Source organism: Heliangelus exortis, chromosome 3 (assembly GCF_036169615.1).
Source record: "Heliangelus exortis chromosome 3, bHelExo1.hap1, whole genome shotgun sequence".
Lineage (NCBI taxonomy): Eukaryota > Metazoa > Chordata > Aves > Apodiformes > Trochilidae > Heliangelus > Heliangelus exortis.
In genome coordinates, this window is record NC_092424.1 from 75,757,571 (window position 1) to 75,780,095 (window position 22,525).

At 39.6% G+C, this 22,525-nt stretch overlaps 1 protein-coding gene and 1 long non-coding RNA gene across 3 annotated transcripts in view; one reads left to right on the top strand and one right to left on the bottom strand.

Moving 5' to 3' along the window:
- Positions 1-2,895: 2,895 nt before the first annotated feature.
- Positions 2,896-22,301, top strand: LOC139794968 (uncharacterized). The gene is made up of 3 exons (XR_011725332.1): positions 2,896-3,029; positions 11,286-11,352; positions 21,871-22,301. It is a non-coding gene; the product is annotated as an uncharacterized lncRNA (long non-coding RNA).
- The window catches only part of FHL5 (four and a half LIM domains 5), a 29,008-nt gene continuing 26,708 nt past the window's right edge, over positions 20,226-22,525 (bottom strand). For both annotated transcript variants that reach the window (XM_071741297.1, XM_071741296.1), the window contains exon 6: positions 20,226-22,078. In XM_071741297.1, the coding sequence (XP_071597398.1) occupies positions 21,927-22,078 (152 nt within the window). In that variant the 3' untranslated portion in view covers positions 20,226-21,926. The remainder of the gene's footprint in view (positions 22,079-22,525) is intronic.

The following is a 22,525-nucleotide window of genomic DNA, read 5'->3' on the forward strand; positions in this document are numbered from 1 at the left end:
ACTGCCACTTGAATCAAACTGCTGGAGACTTTGAAAACTGAGTATTAACTAAAGCTACAATAGTAACAACAATAGCAAAAAATCTTCTGGTTCTTGCTGTTGTTTTTAACTTTTATTAATCTCATGACTAAGGTCTTACAATTTTGGACTCTCTGCCATTGGTATTATTCCCCAAATTTACATTTTTCAATGATCTATGGCAAGTTGGCAGAAACATCAGTGAGGCAAAAAGGGATTTTGCAACCCTAGGTATCAGAGTTAGGTGCAGGTCACTCCTTCCCCCCAAAAAAATTTCTGTCCATTTTAAGATTTTTTGAATGTGTACACAGATCTGCCTGGAGTCCTAGTAAATCTCTTGAGTGCTGTATTTATGATAATTGCTCTCTAACTCTGAATTAATTAACACAGCACATGTGAAAAGGTGAGAATCTGTGAATTCACAAATGACAATTTGCAAATAGATCTTTTTTGTCCTTGAGAAGCATGTGCTCAGTGAGGGGTTTGGTAAAACTTTGATTGCTTTGAGTTTCTCCTTGAAGGGCCTAACCAGAGGTTTAGGGAGAAGCTGAACTGAAACCAGATATATCAGGTAGGGCTTATGCTCCTTCCCAGGTGAGGTTAGTGGTAATTTTAATCTTAGGGAACTGTTTATAACAATTTAAGTTATCAGGGAGCTGATGATTATAAACTTTGTCTGGAACCATGATACCCCTTAAGAGTTCAAGAATGTGAAGCTGACTTTAACCTGGACCTGTCCACTTGAATCTCTCTATTTTGGATCTGGTTTATGACTTTTTCCTCATGCACATTTGCTCGTAAGGAGTAGTCAGTCAAGGGATTAATAAAAGCAAGGGATTATGAAGTCTAATTTAAATACTGTTTTTCCTTCACTTTTGCAATGATTTTGGGTGCATATGCTCAATGATATAGCTTTCTGATGAACAAAGGTGTGTTAGCATTGGTAAAAATAAAAAAGGCACAAATGTGGGATTGTTCCTTCTGGAGCTGCAGCACAGACTTTAAAGTCTGGTTACATAGGACACCACAAGGAAAATTATCAATGAATGAAAACTATTAGGAAAGAATCTATGTAAGAGGTCACATGGAAGAAGATGTCTTCACCTGATAAAGGATGTGATAAAGACATGTCATGGGAAACCAGCTATATAAAAAGTTGTAAAATGAAGGGTATTTTAACAGCTATGTAAGGGAGGAGAGGGATTTAGAGAACCTTTTGTAAAGTCAAGCACTGGAGAGTGCATTATAGTCCTGACTGCTCTAGATCAGCATTTCTTAACCTAGGAGTTGCTAGAAACAGGTAGTAATTTATAAAACACCTCCTGTCAGCATAAGCAGCACTTATAAATTGAGATGGGAAAGTTTTCCTGACTGACTGAAAGGATGTAGTGTCTTGGAGGTGACTGATAGAGTCCCAGTGACTGCTTTAAAATTGTGAAGAAGCTGAGATGTTCTATCTGAGCAGCTTTATTTTGTAGCTATGAGTTTTGGATCCTTCTTGCAAAATGAGCATTTGTTTTGATGAATCTCCTGTGCAAGGAGATGTTAAATCAGTTCAGACATTGCTGAGATGGAATGGGCCTACAAATTTCCTGAAAACTAGAGGAACTACGACCAATGTCAGGAACCCTGTCAGCTAGTTTACAAATTTGAGGTTAAAAACCCTTGTCAGCAGCCACTTAAGCCTGAAAATGCATACCAGACTGGAAGAATAACCATAGAATACTAAGAAAGGCAGCTACAGCAAAAGCCTCATAGCATTTGGATAGGGTGGACATGTACAGGAATGATGTTATCCCACTCCAGAATTAGAATCCAGTTGAGAAAAAAGGATGACACTGTCAGGGACAAATGTTCTCATATACAAATGGACATGAAAAATTATTCTGTGTTGAAGGCCTTGCTAAAGTCTAGGTAGACCACAGCCTCATCTGAGTCGCTGTGTCATAGGAGGAGATCAGATTAGTCAAACAGGACCTGTCCTTCATGAACTCATGCTGACTGGGCATGATCACCTGGTTATTCTGTATGTACCCCATAATTCAGGTATTCAGGATGATCTGCTCCATCAGCTTCTCAGGTATGAAGTCAAACTAACAAGCCTGTATCATCCTTCCATCCTTTCTTATATATGGAGGTTACATTGGCTGATTTCCAGTCTGCCACTACCTCTCCAGAGAGCCAGGACTGCTGCTAAATGATGGCAAGTGGCTTGGTGACCACCCCTGCCAATAAATACACTACTGCATTGCAGCAGTTTTTTTCTTAACCTTACCTTATTTCTTCTAGATGAGAATGCCAGATCTCTATATCAAGGGTTTGTCCTACTGGATCTAGAAAGGGCCTTAACAATAAAATGGTAGATTACAGTTAGACCATGGTCCACTGCCTGCTTTAAAGTTTTTCTTCTTTTCTTCCTGGACACCTGGGCTATTGTCTTTGTGACAGAGTTACTATCCTAGTAATAAGGGGATTAAACACACACCACCTGGAAAAATTATTTTGGTGATGACATAGTCCAGCCTTTCTTTTAGTGAATACACACAGCCACTGAGAATCCATTTTTCTCATCCACTTTTCCACTAGGTTGCATTATTTTGGCTAAGTTTATGTACTTAGTTTCATCATTCACCAGGCCTCAGATGTTTACTTTTCTCCAGTATTACATGGGATGTAGTGATGGCTCCAAGCTGAGAATTAAGCAGGATGATCCAACCAGAAAATAGAATTTTTCTCTGCTTTAGTAAATACATGGGTCTGTGTACTCAATACCACATCAACTGTATCCAAGCAAAGCTTAATTAGATGCTCTGTCAGGAAAAAAAAGCTATGATAAGAGAGAAATGGAGAACAGCTGCTTCTGTCAGCTGGTGCAGTCCTCAGACCTACAAAGCTAAGGGAGGTATGACTGCCTTATTTTCATCAAGAAAGTAAATAGTTGAACTAACGTGGGTCTTTCACTCAAGCTCTCTTATCTAACAAGACAGGAGGGAAGAGAAGCTTATTTGGTGGTAAGTCAACTTCAAGCATAATCCTTTGCAATTTCATTATATCAATATGTTTCTGTCCACAGTATTTGTTGTATGTCAAGGGCATTGAATTAAAAAAATATATTTCTTAACAGAGATTTACTTACTAACTAGGTTTTTATTGCTGTTGTTGTTTTTCATGCAGTCCTAAAATTTATTGTATTCTGTTACGCCCAAATCTTGATCCTTCTACTTTACATATTTTGGCAACATTTAGATCTTGATGAATTTGTTTTAAAGAGCTGTTCATGTTGCAAAACCTCCCCTTCCTCTCCTTCCCCAACACTAACAATGGCAGCTGCTACTTTGACTTGCTTTTTCTATTGATGCACATTGCTGCTGCCATCCCCTGCATGGAAAGCTGTCGTGTGGCACCTGATCAGCTTTGTGATGTTGTGGAGCTTGGAATAAGCTGGAGGGTCACTGGCTGAGAGCCATCTGGGCTTTGTTGGAAAGGCAATTTGTCACCCACAGAAAACTTCAACCTTCTGTCCCGTCCTAATTTACCATTATGTCACACCTGAGTACTCAACACTTGAAGAAAGACACTGTTTAGTTTGCTTGAGACAGTTCTTCCAGCACAATTGAAAGGAAATGGTTAAACTCCTCTTGTCCTCCTTCTCCTTCTTTCTCCTCCTTCTCTTTCTCCTCCTTCTCTTTCTCCTCCTTCTCTTTCTCCTCCTTCTCTTTCTCCTCCTTCTCTTTCTCCTCCTTCTCTTTCTCCTCCTTCTCTTTCTCCTCCTTCTCTTTCTCCTCCTTCTCTTTCTCCTCCTTCTCTTTCTCCTCCTTCTCTTTCTCCTCCTTCTCTTTCTCCTCCTTCTCTTTCTCCTCCTTCTCTTTCTCCTCCTCTTCCTTCTCTTTTTCTTTTTGTTTAATTATTCCAGAATTACCATTAAATTCAAGACACCAGTAAGTGGTGCTCAGCAATGAGAAAAACAGTGGTTAAATCTGTGTCAGTTCTGGTGCAGTAGTGTCAGTACAGTATTGACATACTGAGCTGGCCTAGGTCAGTCTCTGAAGCTTGCATAGCTGCAAAGCAAATGTCTTGTAATGACAAACTGGCTGTCACTGAGATTACCCTGGGAATGACATCTGAGAACACCCAACACAAACATGCTGTGATGGTCCAAAGGGGATTTGTTTTCTAGCTTGTCCTATTCTTCATGCAGTCCTATCCCACTTCCATCCCACTTTGGGTGCCACAAGCAACCTCTCAACTGCGGTTTAAGCCTTTGGTAAGGGAGGGTTTTCTCCCATATGTTTGTGTAACTGACTCACCCTGCAGTGAAGTTTTGTGATTTTCCAGGGTGACAAATAGGTCACTGTATGCAGAACGATGCTTCCAGTCCCAGCAGGGAGTTGCTCTGTCCATAATTTCAATAAGGTCAAACTGCTTGCATCCTATGAAGAATTCTGATGTGACTATAATGCTACAGCTCACTGACATTGCTTTAGGTCGACTGTTTACTGATCACACTATCAAAACCCCAAAATCTTCTCTGCCTTTCTGCAGCAGTAATTTAACAAGATAAAATACCATTAAGCTCAGTAAGGTTTGATTAACACTCAAACATACAGAAGGGAGAAGTCCATGTACTTGGTTATATGTCCTACAGTTATCTAGGTGGTTTGGAGAAATTTATAAGGGAGGTGGAATCTGGGCTTCTTCAAGCTTTTCTAAAAAGATATCTACCTGCCATCACATTTAGTGACCAAATATTGTATTCACAAATAATGGCAGCATAGTGTTGAGGTGTAATATGTACATTCATAGTGACAAGCATAATTTATATCCTTGAATTCTGCATATTTATGAGAAAATTTGGTTGACAAAGCCAATGTATGAAAAAATCTCAATCAAATTTTGTTTCTCTGTTGGTAGAATAGCTCTTGAGGAGACAGAATGTTCCCAGAAGATGCTTAACTAAACATGCAAACAGAACTCTAAATTTGGACCAAGGCAAGAGTTCAAGTGTGCTTTATTTTCTTTCTGAGACAGGCAGCTTAAATGTTTGCTTCAAAGATACAGATCAAATAAATCCAGAAAGTTACATTGCCTTTCTGCATCGCTGTCTGAAAGGTTATTCTAAATAAGCTGGAATTCAAACTTGAGGTCCCATTGAGGGTAAGCTTTTCACTGTACAGCTAAAAGGCAAGGCTAACCATTCTATAGCAGTAGAAATAAACCAGAAAAGTTTAAACGGGGAAGAAATAAATACCCATTTTGTATCTTCAGCTTTGTCAGTGGTGTTAAGGAAACATTTATTATCAAAGGTTAATTAATCAGTGCCTGTGAGGCCTTATATCACCTATAAAAGGGGGTCAAAAGATAGCTGCTAGCATGTTCACACTTGCTGCATATGCCCAAAAGCATATGTACAATCATTAATCTGGGTCTGGCAGGAAACTGAGAGCAGCTGGGCTGTAGACATGGAAGCCATTTCTCAAAACCTGGGCTTTGTGAACATCTTGCTGAGGGTCATGTGTTCCTGTCTTTCTGAATACAGAGAAAGAATCAGCCCCAAGATGTCCTAATTAAAGTGTCTTCGGTGAAAGGCTGCTGCCTCTGAGATGTATCTTAGAATGAGCTACTGGAAAAAAATGATTAGTCCTGTCTGTAAGCAGAATGTTGTGTGAAATTCATTGATTTGTCACAGCTTTCCTATAGTAACTTGAGTTTGGGACCCAGCAGAGGGTGTAACAGGAAGGTTCTGGAGAATGTTGCTGTCTGAGTGGAAGGTGGCTATGGATTAGTGATAATTATTTCTTCCAGCAAAACTATTGGTGATCTGAGATCACAGGATAGTTGTCTCTTAGAATTAATTTCTCTACCCCATCCAGGATACTTTCAGATAAGTGGTGGTAACCACAATCATAGAATCATAGGATGGTTTGAGTTGGAAGAGGCATTAAAGATCATCTAATTCCAAACTCTCTGCATGGGCAGGAACACTTCCCACTAGAACAGATTGCTCAAAGCCCCATCCAACTGGCCTTGAACACTTCCAGGGATGAGGCATCCACAACCTCCCTGGGTAACCAGTTCCAGTGTCCCACCACTCACACTAAAGAATTTCTTCATTATCCCTAACCTAAATCTACCTTCTGTTTTAAAACTTTTACCTTCTTGTCCTGTCACTCCATGCCCTTGAAAAAAGTCCCTCATCAGCTTTCCTGTAGGCCCCCATCAGGTACTGGAAGGCTGCTATAAAGTCTTCTCTGAGCCTTCTCTTCTCCAGGCTGAACAACCCCAACTCTCTCAGCCTGTCCTCACAGGAGAGGGGCTCCAGGCCTCTATCATCTTTGTGACCCTCCTCTGGGCTTGCTTCAAGAGCTCCAGGTCTTATCTTTGTTGGGGGCTCCAGAACTGGACACAGTTCTCCAGGTGGAGTCTCATGGGAGCAGAGGGGCAGAATCAGTTCTCTCGAGCTGCTGGACACACTTCTTTTGATATATTCTGGGACAGAGTTGGCTTTCTGGGATACAAGTGCACACTGCTGGCTCATGTTCAGCTTCTCAACATCCAACACCCACAAATCCTTCTCCTCAGGGCTGTTCTCAACCCTTTCTCTGCCCAATCTCTATCACCAATCAGAAAGATGGACATTCAAAGGGAGGGGTAATAATATCATCAGTCCCAAAACCTCATCTCTCAATGCTCTCACACAGAATTTCCACATAGCAAATATCTGTTGTCGTTCAGGACAAATGAGAATCAAGCTAAACATTTTCCTCCTATTTTGGAATGCAAAGAAGTATTACCAGTATATTAAGACTAATTTGGTTAATACTTACTGCATTTTGGATGAGTACTCTTTACAGAAAATAATCCTAACTCTTGTACTTTCTTTTTAAAAACAGATAGAGTAATTCCTCTTTATTTTTAAGTAAATATTTAATAACAAGTTTTGAACATTCTGAAGTGTTAGAATAATGGTACCCTGCCACCATCAGCACAGTGAGAGCTTGTTTGATTTGGTCTGGCTAATTAAAGAAGAAAAATAATTTTTCCTTTCCACCTACTATTCTAGTAAATCTAAAACAATAACTGGGGGAGAAGAGTACAGGTTAACTGCACATCTAATCTAACAGGTAGTATTTTTTTAAGTTTCAGTAGCTATTAAGATTATGCAAAGTCTGAGATGAAGCTCTGAATATCTGAGTCCCTCCATAGCAATATCTCCTGTTAAAAGAGCTTAATGTATTTTCTCATTTTAGACGGATTTGAAAGAGTGTTGCTAGGAAGTAAGGATGTAGGGTTTTTTCTTTTCCTTCTTAAAGAATGAGATAATAACAGAAAATTATTTATTTTTTTTTTTTTTGTACCTAGGAAGTGCTCCAATTAGCCTGTTGGGTTTGAATGGCAGATCTCTATCCCATTCTTATTTCTAAAACATTTTCTTCTATCCTTTCACCCTTACTCTGTTCATTCCAATATGGGATACTATAATTTTTTTCTTTATTTAGAGGGAAGCAGTTGAAGTGTTTCCATGCTGTTCTGAGTGTCTTCCTTTGAAATTACTACACTCATGCTCTGAATGTGAGCCACTTGCAGACCTTGGGCTTCCTCCTCTGCTCAGCCAGATGAAGCAAACCACAGCTCTCTAGAGCAGCAGGAATCTCTTTCTTCATCACACAAACCTAGGAGTCCTATCTCACCATGCAAAGGTCTTCTCAATGCTATAACAAAAGCGGGTAGAGGTTGGTCAGGGTCACAAACTTCTGTCTCTGTGTACTGCTGAGTTACTTCATAGCTGATGAGTTGCAGGATGGTGCAACTCTTTTTTTTGTTTATTTCAGATTTTTTAAGAGAGGAAAATCCACCCCCCTACTTTGCAACCTTCTTTAAAAGTCTGTTTAGAGAAGATTAATTTTTTGCTTTTCTTCCCTCCCCCAATACCTTGTAGGATACATTTGTTTGAGGAGTAGGGTTAGAAAAAAGTAGCTCTTGCAACAGGTTGGAATCTGTTAGCAATATCATAATTTCAAAGTAAAATAATTCATCTTTATAAGGTGTATTGATTTTGCTCTGGGCATGATTTACTGTAACATATGAAAAAATTTTGCAAACTCTGCTGGCATGTCTAAAATATTGGCTAAATACTTGTGCTGCACAGTAGTGTAAGATCCAAGAGTATAGCAATAAACTCTCCCCAAAACCTTACCAGTTTTATACAGCATTATAATTTCTATTCAAAAGTATTAGATTAAACAGAGTTTCACCATTTGTACTTTTCTTGCCTGGGTTAAAAAAAAAAAGAGCTTATACAAAATCAAATAATTTATGTTTCAAGTATGTGGTGAATAAATAAGTCTTCCAGTGGAATTCTCTTTGTCCTAGTGTAGCTTATGGAATGCAATTTCACAGGTTTTTAGGAAGTACAGGCTTTTTAGAAAATAATGTAACATAACTGTGTCTGAATTGGGAAGTTTCATAACTGACTGTAATGTAAAACTTTGAAATTACTGGAGTTGAGAGATTAGGAGTAATAACCATTTACAGTAGTGACATATGTACTACCAAAGACAATTGAAGTGCTATGTTTGGGTAGAAGAAATCTGAACCCCTTCAGTAACTCAAGTTGGTGTGCATCTCCTGTTACCAAGTTGTGTGGGGTTTTTTCTGGTTTTTTTTTCCTCTTGGAAGCATGATTAAAGTTCTCATGAAAGTTTTAGTAGGAGGACTTAAACTCCTTTGCTGTTGCTACTTCTACAGTGTTGTACACTTTTCTGCACTTAGAATTAATTACTTGCATGTTTGTGACTGCTTCAGAACAACCATGATGCAGTGTTGATACCAAGTACATCAACATTGTGCTTCAGGTGAGTTTCTCTCAGTCCCTGGGGCATGAGGTACACATACATTTCCCTTAGAGGGATGCTGTGAGGATCATAAGATTACCAAGAGACACAGAGACTATGCTAATTGGAAGGGTTCTTCAGAAGTTGTCCAATCCAGCATCCTGCTTATAGTGGGGTCAGGTAGATCACATTGCTCAGCATCCTCCCCAGTTGACCTCTGGAGCACCACTAGGGGTGGAAGCTTCATAACCCCTCGGGGGAAGCTTGTGCTGGGGTTTGACCACTTTCATGGTGAACAAAAAACCAAACAAAATTTCTATGTGGACTCTGAATTCTCCTGATTGCAACATGTCCCCTGACCTCCTTCCCTTAAAGGGCACATTGCTAGGTCATGTTCAGATTCGTGTTCACCAGGATCCTCAGGTCTTTTTCTAGAAAGCAACAGCCTGGACTTCAGCTTGTACTGAGACATAGGGTTGTTCTGGCCATGCTGAATTTCCTAGTGATGAATTTTATGAGGTTCCTGTTGGCCCATGTCCCCAGCCCATATGGAATATGAACGACTCCCTGCAATTTGGTACGGTCCACAGATTGCTGTGGGTACATTCTGTCTTGTTACCTAGCTCATTAGCTAAGTTAAGGAGTAGCAGTTCTAGTAAGTGTCTCAAAATATGTCTGTGTTTTGTCTTATTCCCACTGTGCTTCTTAAGGTCTTGTTTTTGTTTGTTTTGCTTGCTCAGGGTTTTTTGAATGTAAGACTACTGTTTCACCACAGAGTTGGGAATAGCAGCTATGTGACCATTTCTGCCCTCTCCCCAGCAGCCGTACCTCTACAAATACAGCAATAAATTGATTTAGCTGCTATTCTGTACCTTTAAAATGTAATTAATGTTTCCAAATCACTGCGAAGTGCTGTACTGAAAAACTGCCAAGTATCATTATATAAAGATTTGTGCTTCTGGACTTTTAAAATAAATCCCTAATATCTCAACTAGTAGGAAAGGAAAATTCCAGTTGAAGGATTGTGTTTATGAACATAACTCCAATTCCAAATGCATAATTACCAGAAAAGCCTCCATCTTTGTTCTTATGGTGATCCTAATAAAGCATTCTCTCTCCCATCCCAGATGTTAAACTCATTCATGAGCGCTGCTCCTGGTGATCTTCAAAAACAAGCTCAGGACAGCTTGTTGGTACTGACAGGCCTATATACAGCCTATATTTCTTTTGACCTTGAGAAGTCCTTATTACATGGCAACCAGTCTGCAGCTTTTGAGGACAGTTTCAGACTGTATTTTTTCTTTCCCAAGAAAAACACACAAGCAGTGCTAAGATGTTCAGGCAGACTGTCAATAAGAGCTCAGTTTTGCAGAAGAGATGTGGTTCTCATCAGTATTGGCAGGACCTTGCTCAGGATGCTTTTATATTTGATTTTGGCATCAAAGGTAGTGAATGCTACATGCCAGGTAGTATTGGTATCTATGAGGAATTGTTGGCTTGCATGATGATAGGTAGGGAAATGAGAAAAATATTGAATTTTTTCTCTTGTACGTGATGTCATGTGGTAAACTGACAAAGTCCTAAGATAGTTTTGGGGTTACAGACTTCCTCTGACAAGCTGCCTGTCAAGTCAAATGTAGCAAAACTAGAACTCTCTTCCAAGAGAGATGACTTGCTACCCCAGAAATGTAGATGTGGCAAAAATGTGCCACACTGAATACTTCTTGTTCCCAAAGAAGTTCACTGTGATGAACTTAATGATGAATGTAATGAGTTAGCTGCTGTTGTCTGGATGTAAATGAAAGGCTCTGGGAAGGGCCCTTTGTGACATGTTCTGCAGGTGACCCGACTGACACGTGAATGACAGATTCCTGTGGTAGGAGAGAAGACCACTGCACTGCAGGTGATGTTTAATCAACTTTAATAGATCCTTCTTGCAACAGCTTTCTTTGGTGACTTTTGAATTTGTGAAAGATAATGGCAAATGACTTGCATTTCTGTTTCTTCATGCTGAAAGGTAAGATTCTGGTCATTCTGAGGGCTGGTGTGAAGAGTGTAAAAGCCACTTGCTCTGGTTTTCCATTAAACCTTTTGGAGCTGCCTCCTCTCTTTCATGACCTGACAAAAGAGGGTTTTGAGTTCACTGGATAATGCACTCTGAAAGGCTTGTTCAGCAACAAGGCTTTGATGAGCAGGGTAGGGGGGAGGCTGCTGTGTGAGCTTTGTGTGACCAGGTCAAGATGGGTGCATTCATCTCTGAGACATCTCATGTGGCTGCCTCACACTGTGTGACAGACTACACCCGCTGGCTTCAGCAGTAATAACTAATCATAGATGGATATGAACACAGTCAAGGGTGAACTGGGACCAGGTGGATTAAAAATAGGCTTGCTTAGTTGTCCTGCTAACATTTCTGTTTCTCCGTGTGTGTCTAAGTGCAGAGAAGCTGTGCAAGATGCTTGCATCCCCATAAGCCTTACTTGGATTCAGAGAGGAAAGACAGGTTGGTTGCTGGCTTGACTGAGTTCTGTAACTGAATGAAGAATCAGGTTCTTGTAAGCTGTGTGGGTGCAAAAGCAATTCTCCTGACTTCTTCCATGTCACTGAGGAGGGAGTTCATGAGTAAGGCCATAAGATAGGGTGGACAAAAACTTTTTAAAATTTTGTCCTATTTCTGCTGGGTACAGGACTGAACAAAAAGCAAAAAATTAAAGGACTTCCTTTACTTATGAAGGCTTCATAAACTTCCTTTGTTTATGAAGGTTTATGGTATGAGTGAGAAATAAATGCACACACACACACTTACCTATCTCCAGTTAACAAGGTAAGGAAATCTGTGTGGTAACACAAAATGCTTTCATCAAGTGAAAATAATCTTAGCTAGCCAAGATTATAAAGATAGACATCTACACACTCTACTATATGTGTGGCCTAAGTGGTGCAAATACTGAATATGCTGAAAATACATCAATGACTGATAGGGAAAAATGCATTTAAAATTGTTATGGCACTTTATTTCATTAAATTGTTACCTAGGGGCTGTTGTAACAATACAAAAGACATTAAAATGAAATATTGAATAGGCAGATAGGATAAAGGGGACATTGCTTTTAAGATTTTTTTTTCTGTTTTTTATTTTTATTTTTTATTTTTCATGCTAATAATTACTCCTTTTAATACCTGCCTGATTCTTGTGGCGAATCTGTAGATGTAACATCATCTTTCTATGACTAAACTGCTAGATCATTTTAATATGTTTTGCTGTTAATGCTGATTGATGCATTGCAGTTATTTTCCTATATTTCATTTGCTCCCTTTCACTTTCCTGTTACTATGCTTGTCACTCTTAGAACATGGTCTGCATGTTTAATATTTGATATTTAGAGGAATTGCACATATGCTTTTGGTTTGGTACTCACAAGGATTATTCTGATAAAAAAGCTGGAGCTAATTACAAGCTATTTGTTTTCTGTCTCCTTCTGTTAATTATTACTGAGTTAATTTCTCTGTTAATACACCCTTCTTTTGTTGCTTAGACCATACCCTTGTATTTGTGAAGTTTTTATTCAACTGCTACTAGTTACATCCACCTCAGTGCCATCCAGGAGTATGGTAAGGACAGTCTATTTCTATTTTATCCTATTGTACAACAGTGTATAAGTAATTCCTCTTAACCTAACAATTCCACACAGAACAGACTGATCGAGAGTTACTCTTCACTGTTTCCATTCTATTTAATTTTAAAATTCCCGTCTGACCACACAGAACGAGAAGCCAAAAACCAATATATTTGAAAGGTTTCCCTGTGGCCTGATAAAATGTATGAATCACCACCTCCAGAGTGCCTATCAGAACACAGTGCAAAAGGAGCTCTCAGGTCTCTTGATTAGAGCCAGACCATGACAAACTTCTGCCCATACCAGAGGACTCTCCATCATCCCTTGGTATGTAATTGTCCCAGTCTCTGTCATTGTCTCAGGCCTCTTGGTTTGTCATTGTCCCAGCAGCAGCTCTGCAAAACCACTTCTCTACTGTTTCTCAGGAAAGAGATGGTTCTCATCAGGGTCAGTGTTTGAAGTCATAATGTTACTCGTAATACTTATGGATCAGCTAAATTTTTCGCTTCCCATGTTTACTGTCTGGAGAGAATAAAGTTACTCAGAATATTGCATCCAATATTAATGATTAATAACCCTGACTGTGTATCACTATGCTGAAGGTGGTTCTGTGTTGGTTTTGGAGGGGAGGTCTCAGCTGAAACTGTACCATGATATCCATAGTGCATTCCTGAGAGGAGAGAAGTTAACAATGCCCTTCCTCTGTTGTATGAATGTCTGCAGAAGCATCCTTTCCCCTGGAAAAGCTGCATCCCAAAGAATCTGTTTCTGGCTCTTGGGGCTGGCTGATACAGTCACATAGTGACTGTTATCATTTGCTGCAGCTGGAAATTTGTACTCCAGATTTCCCAGCTGAGCAACATGCCTATGTATGGTAGAGCTCTTTTCACGCGTTAGAAACAACAAATATTTAATTATACTGTGTAATATGAAAATTTCTTCAGCAAGAAATACAGCCATATTCTTGATTCCAGAATGCAGAAGTAACCTGTGCCCATGTCAGGACACTTTCTTGAGGAAGTTTAAATCCTTAATATAAAATGGATAGAGAAGAGAGTTAACTCTAGGTGACCCACATTCCTGTTGACCCAGCTCACTGCTAAGCTCTCACCTCTAGAAGAGTGTTAATGCACAATATACCCTTCTGTCAAGACTGCGTTTGCTTGAAGTATTTGCTAGAGTGCTTAAGCATCTTGTTAGATCTTTTGCAATTCTCAGTCCCATAGGAAGATGTGTTGCTTTCCTGCTCTTAATAAACTGGAAGTGAGTGGGGTGACTTAGACTATACCCTTCCCAGCAATATTTAATTTTGGATAATTGAGACTGCTCAATCCAATGGCTGTTAATCCAGATTTTGATCATGCAGCTTCTCTGTCCCTCCTAAAAAGAAGCCTATTGTGATTCCTTGGGACAGTCAGCTCCTTGCAATTTAGATTATGCAACATATGCTTGGTAAGCCTAGGCACAGGGGCTGCAAACAAACATTTGTGTCTGGGGTATGGTTTTTCATCCCATCCATTGCAAATGGCAAGACATTTAGCAGTCTTTATCATTACTGTTGGATACCATGCTTGAGAAGAAAGCATGTGTTCTTCTGCTAGATGTTATATTCTTGTTTTAGGCAGTAAAAAAGAGGTCTAGGACAGTAAGGTGCCCACCAGCTCCCTTCCTTTTGTGTAGATAGTACAAATCCCAGCTTGCTGAACACTTCCTCTGTGAGCCAGTAAGTGTGAAGGGTGGAACAGACAGAGAGCTTATCTCCCATGAAAGAATAACAGCAATTCTGTACCAGGAATGCAGAAGACTACCTAAGCCTCCAGGCAGAAGGGAAGATAAGCAAGGATCTTGTTAAGCTTAAATTCCTCTTTAATGGTTTTGGCAGGTCTAAGTGTCTCTTGTTTAACTATCAGACTGTAGTGGCAGCTGAATTTCCACCCTTGACCATTGCTTTTCTTCTCAGGGAGTGAGTTTAATTTCAGTAATGAGAACCAATTTTTTGCTCATAAAGAGCAGAATAACAGCCTTATGTCTTGACTGAGACTTTTCTCTGCAGTCAACAGCCTTGGGGTTTGCTTTCTGATAGGAAATCTCTGTCTTCCATAAGCAGCTGTGTGGAAATCAGAGAGGGTTCACTCAGGGGGAGAGAGGCAGCTGGGTCCAAAGCACCTCCCATCTCTGTACCTGAGAACATCACATCAACAGAAGGAACAGAAAAGTGTTAAATCCAGAAGATAACTATCACTGCATATCCAAGGAAGCATGTTCCACACTTACAGTGTGCCTGAGTCCATAGGGTACATCCCTGCCTCAGAACTCAGGGAAACTTGATTGGATTTGTGTAACTGTGGGTTTATGAATTTTTGCAGTCCATGCCAGGTTTGCATTGGAGTAGTTGTGGGCCAGGGAGCCACCTTGCTGTGTTGTCTAGTGGGGTTAGTGGGAAGGGCTGATTGGGCATCATGGCCGGGCAGAAGGCAGAAATCCTGCTAAAACCCTCTTTTGCAAAACCCTGTGGGCTTTGACAGGTTGCCAAAAATATTAAACGGGACTAAAAATAACTAATCCTGGCTAATTTGGGTTGGACTTTTCAGAGCTTGACTCTGATCCCAGTGAGAAAACACTGGAACTAGAGCTGCTTCTGTGGCACCCTTACCTCTCCTGCATAGCAGAGTATTCAAGTAAGACAGCTCATAATTATTATTTTCCTAGAGAGCCCAGTCCCCATTGTCGATGGAGAGTGGATCGTGGTCTGCCAGTGAGCACCATCCTGCATTCAGGACTCTCAGCACCATGAGGTTTCTTACTGAAGTCTATGGTGAAGGCAGATTTGGGAGCTTTACTCAGAAGCTAGCCTTATCAGGTTTGTCATCAGCAGTCTGCTGAATCCATTTTTACAGTTATCTAACTTGTTTCCTCCAAGATGGGACGTTATCTTCACTCTACAGCTGAGGAGTTGGAACATGTATCCAACTTAAAATGCTTACAAGTGGTTGTCACCAAGCACATGCCATCTTAACCACATGTTTGCCCTGTGGGAAAGGCATCTACTATTTCTTTAATGCAGAATAGATGCAACTGGGACAAGTAGATTGTTGTGGGGATGCAAAGAGATATATCTGTGAGAGAAAGCTTTCCTTTTTGTTGTCAGTTAAGTTCCTGAGCCAAAATCAGGTGAAGCACCTGAACCCATCAAAGAAAAAGTGGAGGGTTCTTTAGTACTGAGCAAACATTGTATTTTTCCTTGTGCTTTGTTTTGTGAAATCATCCAGGGATGAAAAGGAAAAAGTGAAATGGGAAAGGAGGAACCAGCCTGAGGAATTTTGGCATAGAACTTGTCTCAAAGCATTTGACCTTGCCACTGTTTTATGGGCTGGTGATAACACAATTTAAATTGCGCACCCTGAGCTCCCTCACCAGCCAAATAAATAAGGGTTTTGTAGCAATTAAAAAAAGAATCAGGTCACTGAGGTGGCTACTGTGAGAAAGCCAGAAAATTCAAGAGTTAAATCTTAAAGAAATCCAAATGTTTAAAAACATTAGAAAGTGATGTTTGGGTCACCAAACTTGTCACTTCTCCAAGGCAGTATGAAAACAGCCTGACCCCAGGTCATCACTGGTGTCCTGAGCTTGGTCATCTATGACAGGTTCACTAAGAACATGCTATGCTACCATGTCTGTTTCAAATTTGTTGGCAATTTTTCTATTATTTAAGTTCTATTCCTCATATTAACAGCTTTTTATGGCCATCTGTTTTCATAGTTGGAAATTTCTACTCAGATTTCAGATTGCTTGTCTGATGAAAAGGCTTAGCTAAGGGCTTGATTTGCTTTTTTTATAAGTGAAGGACTTGTTCTCCAGAAAGAAAGAGTCAATTTTCTTTCTCTTTGGGAAACAAGAACAATGAAAAATATATCTCAGCAGAATTCAGTATGCTGTCTACACTATTTTGCATTGATTTTTCAGAATTTTTTATTTTGTCTTTAAGTAAGCTCCAGGAAGATATTTTATTTATTTATTTATTTATTTAACTAGTCTAGCAAAAGTCTATCCAAAGTCTAAGTGGAAGACAGACAGACAGCAAAATGAGAATCTTTACCCAGGAACAATGTGGATATGGCTACTTGAGGTACATCTTTGCTATAAAGTACTCTAAGCTGAGCACTGGGGTTCAGCTGTGAACAACTATCTCAGGTTGTTTGGATTTTGTTACTTTGAGCAGGGCCAATCCTCTATTTAATGTCACCCAGGAGTTTCCTGAGGCTGGGTCATAGGTGCCCAGTGGGGGTCCTTTTGTAGAAAACTGCTCTCCTGGTTACAAGTGGAAAGTACAGAAATGCACCTGAGGACAATTAGGTCGTGAGGTGTTGGGTGACAGCTAACAAGTGACTCATGAGAACACTGAGATACTGGAGTGAAATATTGGAATTATATGCTGTTTTAATTATGCTATTTGTTCTCAAAGCCTCACAGAGACTATGCACAAAAGGGACTCGTGACTCCCATTTTTCAGAGATGCAGTTAATGCTGCAGTTTCTTGTACACTGTAACTTAGTAAGTCAGTCAGTGCAATAAAAAAATCTGCAGTAAATCAGGTGAGCACTTACAGTCTTTAAATCTTACTGGAGAGGAAAGTGAAAAACACACAGCAGAGGCTCAAGTTGAAACCAGATATTGAATTAAATAAAAGAGATAAGGTTTATTAGCCTGGATGCAATGGTGAAAAATGCTTGTTCTTCTGAGACTGAATTAGTTTACTCTGAGCAAATCCAGGTTTGCATGGGCCATATTCACTACCCATTGTGCATGTCTGTGTGACTCTGCTAAAGAGATGCTCTTGTCTGGCCTCATCTTCATGGAGGCCCAGTAAGGAGCTGAGAGGAAACTACAGGTTAAAAATCTACAGAAATACTTATGTGGACACATGTTGTCTCTAATAAGAAAAGCTTAATGATTCAGGCCAAAGATGACATCTATACATCTTCCACTGCAAATGTTTATTGGATAACATCCCTTTGTTACATCCCTTTATGCATCCATATCTGTCCTCAAAAGGATGAATCTGCCCTGTTTTCATATCAAAGGACTTGTACCTGGTACTTCTGAATATAGTGAACTGAAACTTTTGTTTGAAAACAGTAGTCGGTAGCCACGCTAGGTGTTTCTTGCTTTGATTTAAGTTGCCAGGTTTCCTGTGACTCAGTCCATTTGAAATTTTGGCAATTTGAGGGTGAACAAGCATGCAAGCACACATGCATATTTTCTATGAGATATTATTAACAAAAACGCAGAGGATTTATTGCATTCCTGCCTGATTGGTAAACAAGTTTGCTTTGGCTCCAGGCTTGAAACCTGTCCAACTTCGTTGTTTACAGAAATGATCTCCCAGCTTCCACTTAGGCAGTCATTTAACATTACTTTCTTTCAGCTACTGATATCTGTCATTGTATAAATGTCACGGTGTTTTTACTTGATTTCCTAAAATACAGTACCCTGCTCTACATCCATTCTGGTAAATCAAGTGAATGTCATGAAGAATTCCAGCAATCTCAGCACCTGATTGTCAGCTCAGTGGGGCATAAGGTACCTCTCCTTTAATGATGGAGCCCTTTAAGTGTCTGAAACCACAGAAGGCCTTGCAAAACCTTACCACTCCCTTCATAACACTCCTATGGTTGTGCTGAGCCACCCTGACCATGATGATACCCAGTGGTAAAGGACAAGAACTAGTTGACCTTGTGTGTGCTGAGATACTGTGGAAAAAACTACCCTGAGATGTGATACCCACTTTGCTGATGTGGCCAGACTATGGCCTACCCCTGCCCTGGCCTCTTTCAGAAAACCAGGGGACAAGGAGAGAGTAGAGGATGTTTAGGTGATGTTCTAAAGATAAGGCAGGATTATGGAACATGTGAAATGAAATTCTGAAATGCAGGAAAGTGATTCTGGGTTCTAGCTTTACTTCTGCTCTGTGCTGTCTGCTACAACATCTACTGAAAACATACCTGGATTTTAAAAGTAGTAGTAGCCCACAAAAAGACTGATATCTTGTTCACATTGTTTGAACTTATCTTAGAGTGAAAAATGTGACATTTGGAAATATGGGTAGAGAAGGGTCACTTGGTAACAATACTGCAGGGCTTGTCTTCACATATTATTCTATGATCCTATAATTCAAATGTAGCGGGCAGCAAACTTAAACTTTAGCCTTAAGTACTAAGGGAGGTAACAAGGCACTTATTTCTCTCTTCAGAAGTTGGTCCCAAAGTGCAGCCTCCCTCCCAGTCCTGTGGGATAACTCTGAATACAGTGGAGATGTGATCAGGGCATCAGAGACATTGCTGCACCTCAGGATAACTGAGCCTGACCATAACAAAAGCAATGTGATTTCTTTAGAGCTGGGCAGCTAATACAGAGGAAAGAACTAGATATATCTTGAAATAAAGGAGTACAATGTTAAAGAAAGGTATGTTTAAAAAAAAAATTACTCTCAAACTTCCATCCTCTGCAGTTTATTAAAGAAAATTGAATTGTATTGGAGTCTGTACCCTGATCATCCTGCAGTAAATCAAATGTGAGCAGTAAAGACCATCTGGTTCATTTTGCCCAATGCTTTGCTACCTCAGGCAATCATGTTATACAGACCATTTAACACACTGATCAAGCACCACTTTAAAACCAACTGCAGAGCTGTTCCCCCTCCTGGTTCTGGAAAGAGGATCTCCTGGAGCATCACTGATCATCACCATCAGCATTCTAATTTCCAGTTTCCACTTCTGAGGAGTTTATTTGCCTTTGATCATGAACCTAATGCAGTCTTTTGGCTTACAGTAGCCATCTAATCCCCTCTGTGATCTACAGTCCTCAGCAGAGACACATTGTTCTTTCTTGCAGCCCTTCTCTGCACCTATTCAAGTTCTATTTCATCTACATAAGCATAGATGACCCAAACTGTGCAGTGTAATACTGTACTTCTTTTTAGGCCTTGGTAGCTGGTGATGGAGACTAGGAATTATAAGCTTGATATCTAGTATACCTTTTATTCAAACTATTTATAGCAATCACATTTATTTCTTATTTTTACTCTGGAGTGAAAAGGCTCGGTTTCAGATTTGACTGTAGTTGTATTTACTGCAGGAGAAATAAATAATTCAGCTGGTATTTCTAAAAATATAATCAGTTGATGAGTCAGAGAAGAAATTCATTTTCCTAAATGTTAAGGCTGCAAGACTGAGATTATCATGATCAGTGTGTCTGACCTGGGACTCTGTCGTGTCCTAAGACTCTGCCTGCTAATTCTTGCGTCAGGTTGTAATTAAACTGGAAAATTGTTCAGACAAGGCAGGATAATGGGCCCAAACCACATTCTTGCAATTTGCTGAAAGTTATTTCACACAACACAAACAAAAATTACACCTCACAGACAAGCCTGTGTCTGGTGATTCATCATTTTAATTAAAAAAATTAAGACAATTAACATTTACTAATGGGCTTGTTTCTGATAACTCAGTGCATATTTTTAGAACATCATGCATAACGGTGAACACTGTGTGAGTGTGTGTGTGTGTATTTATTTAAGGCAATGAAACATATTTCTATTTATGGGAATCTAAGTCTTACCAAGAATCTGCATCAGCCACGTGAAATGTGAAAACAGAAAAGGAAGCTACTGGGAGAAAACGAAAAGGCATAAACTAATCAAACTCTAGACTGCAATAAAGGTTGCCATAAAAGAAGCTGAAAACCAAAAATGAACACCATGTAGAGCAAAAGATCAATATTTTATTGACTGGAAAATAGACTGCTATGTACATGTTGGTCAGTCATTTTCCATATTGATTCTATGCCGCTGCATTTCAGCTCTGGCTTAGCTACACACACCTATTCTTTTCTTTTCTTTTTTTTTTTTTTTTTTTTTTTTTTTTTTTTTTTTTTTTTCTTTTTGTTTGTTTGTTTTCTTTTCACTCTTCTAGCTAAGGTAATGTCTGCCTTCAGTGTGAATAGAGCCCACTCAAGTCAGCCAAATAACTCTATGCACTTCAGGTCAGAGCCTAAAGGAGCATCTGTGGTGTACAAGATGAGGACTGGAACTGCTGAGTGGTGCAGACTCTGCCAGTCTCAATATCACTGCACAGCTCTCAACAACTTGGTACAGACACTGTTATTTGAATGAGGCTACTCTTAACATACAGTATAGAAGAAGATAAATGCTTCCAACTCCTCTCTAGATGACCTTTACTAATAGACACTTGAGGGCTGAAGCTGAGCAAGCAGATATAACCTTCTCCAAGCCATGTACCCAGAAACTAATATCTTGTACTAAAGCAGGGACTGCCTGGCTTACAATGGCAACATTACAGATTCTTGACATAATACTGGAAAATGCATGTGGCACATGGAAAAATGAATCGAGTATTGGTTCTGAAGAGCTTGTAGCCCAGTCTAGGCAAGCAGATACTTACAAGAAAAGGGGTAGACTGTGAATAAAAGACCTAGCAGGATGAAAATAGTAAGGGCATTAACAGTGCCTTGATTGCTGGCAAATGGGTTTTGAGGGAAGGAAAAGTGCAAGGGGACAAGTATGAGTTGGTTCTTGTGTCTACTAATAAAAATATACATTTTATGAGTAAATTTGAAGGTCTAGTGAAGATGATGGAAGCAGTGTTAAGGCAGCATACTAACTATGGGACAGTGCACATCAGCACTAACCAATCTTGAACAGCCTTCACCTCTTACAGCAGCTCAAAATAGGTATTTATTTATGTTCTAAAGCAGTTATGCCTGAAAGATTCAGAACAGTTAACCATTTTTGGGAAAGTACCCGTCACTCAGTTCTTTGGATGACTAAAGACTGTGTTTCTGGGGAGCGATGTCAGTAAGGAGAGAAAAATTATCTTTTTTTACCCTGTAACTTGTGGCATGGGCCTCCTAGACTTGGTGTCTCTCTGTGCAGAAGTATCCACTCCTCTCACTTTCTGCCTGCTTTGTCAGATCCTTTTTTTCCCAAAGTATGGAGGAAGTTGATCTTTACAAGTTTTTCTCACCAGTGTTATGATCCAATAGAAAACTGCATGTGCAGAGCTTTCCACACCAAGGTCTGCCTCTGTGAAGCAGTGCTTATGCCTCATCATTGGTCATATGCCATATAGACTTTTCCCAATCCTCCTTGGTTCATGGGAGGTTAAATGTAAATTTTTAAGCTTCTAACAGCAGAGTGCAGTGTGTTACAAGGAGAAACATACTGTAGTTAGATTTAAAATATATATACCGATACTTTCTGCATTATTTTCTTAACCAATATGGGCCTCTATAAATTTTTTCAATAAGCAGTTAAGAACTGTGCTTTTGGAAAGTTGTGTGAATGACTAAATAGCTGTTCTACTGTTCATATGGTTTTCTTTGTGCAGAGTAATGAGCATCATTACAGAGCAAGAATAAGGCAGCTGTACAGCTCTCCACGGAACTATGAAGCAGAGCCACATTCTTGACAAAAGACATCATCCTGCTGAGTGAGGAATCCCTGGCCCACCAGCGAGACAGAGCACTTTGCACAGTTAAAGCATTCCCTGTGCCACTGGCGCTCTTCAAAGGAGATAAATTTGGCACTTCCAAGAGCTGAAAGAAATTATGAGAAAGAAGATGAGAATCCAGTAATTCTGGATACAGTTCAGACATGCAACAGATTGTTTTCTGATGGGTGACTGGGTTGTCATTTGTCACAGCAAACAAAAAAATTAACAAAAATCCATGTTTTGAGATATCCTTTGTTGACTGAATTGAAAAAACTTGAAAAATAAATGCAGTGAAAAATAATTTAAATAAAGCCACAAGTCGCATGTTTGTTTTCATAACCTTTTACGAACTCTGAAATGCATGGGTTTATCAGAATGCCCATTCAGGTTTGCTGATCAGTCCAACAAACTCATAAAAATTATTTGCATTTTTTTTTTATATAAATAGCTTCTGTACAACACTTAATGAAATTTAATTTTTTTCACCTAAGTTTCTTCAAGACTGTGAAATACTTTTCAACAGTTGAGATCATAGATAATAGAATTATGA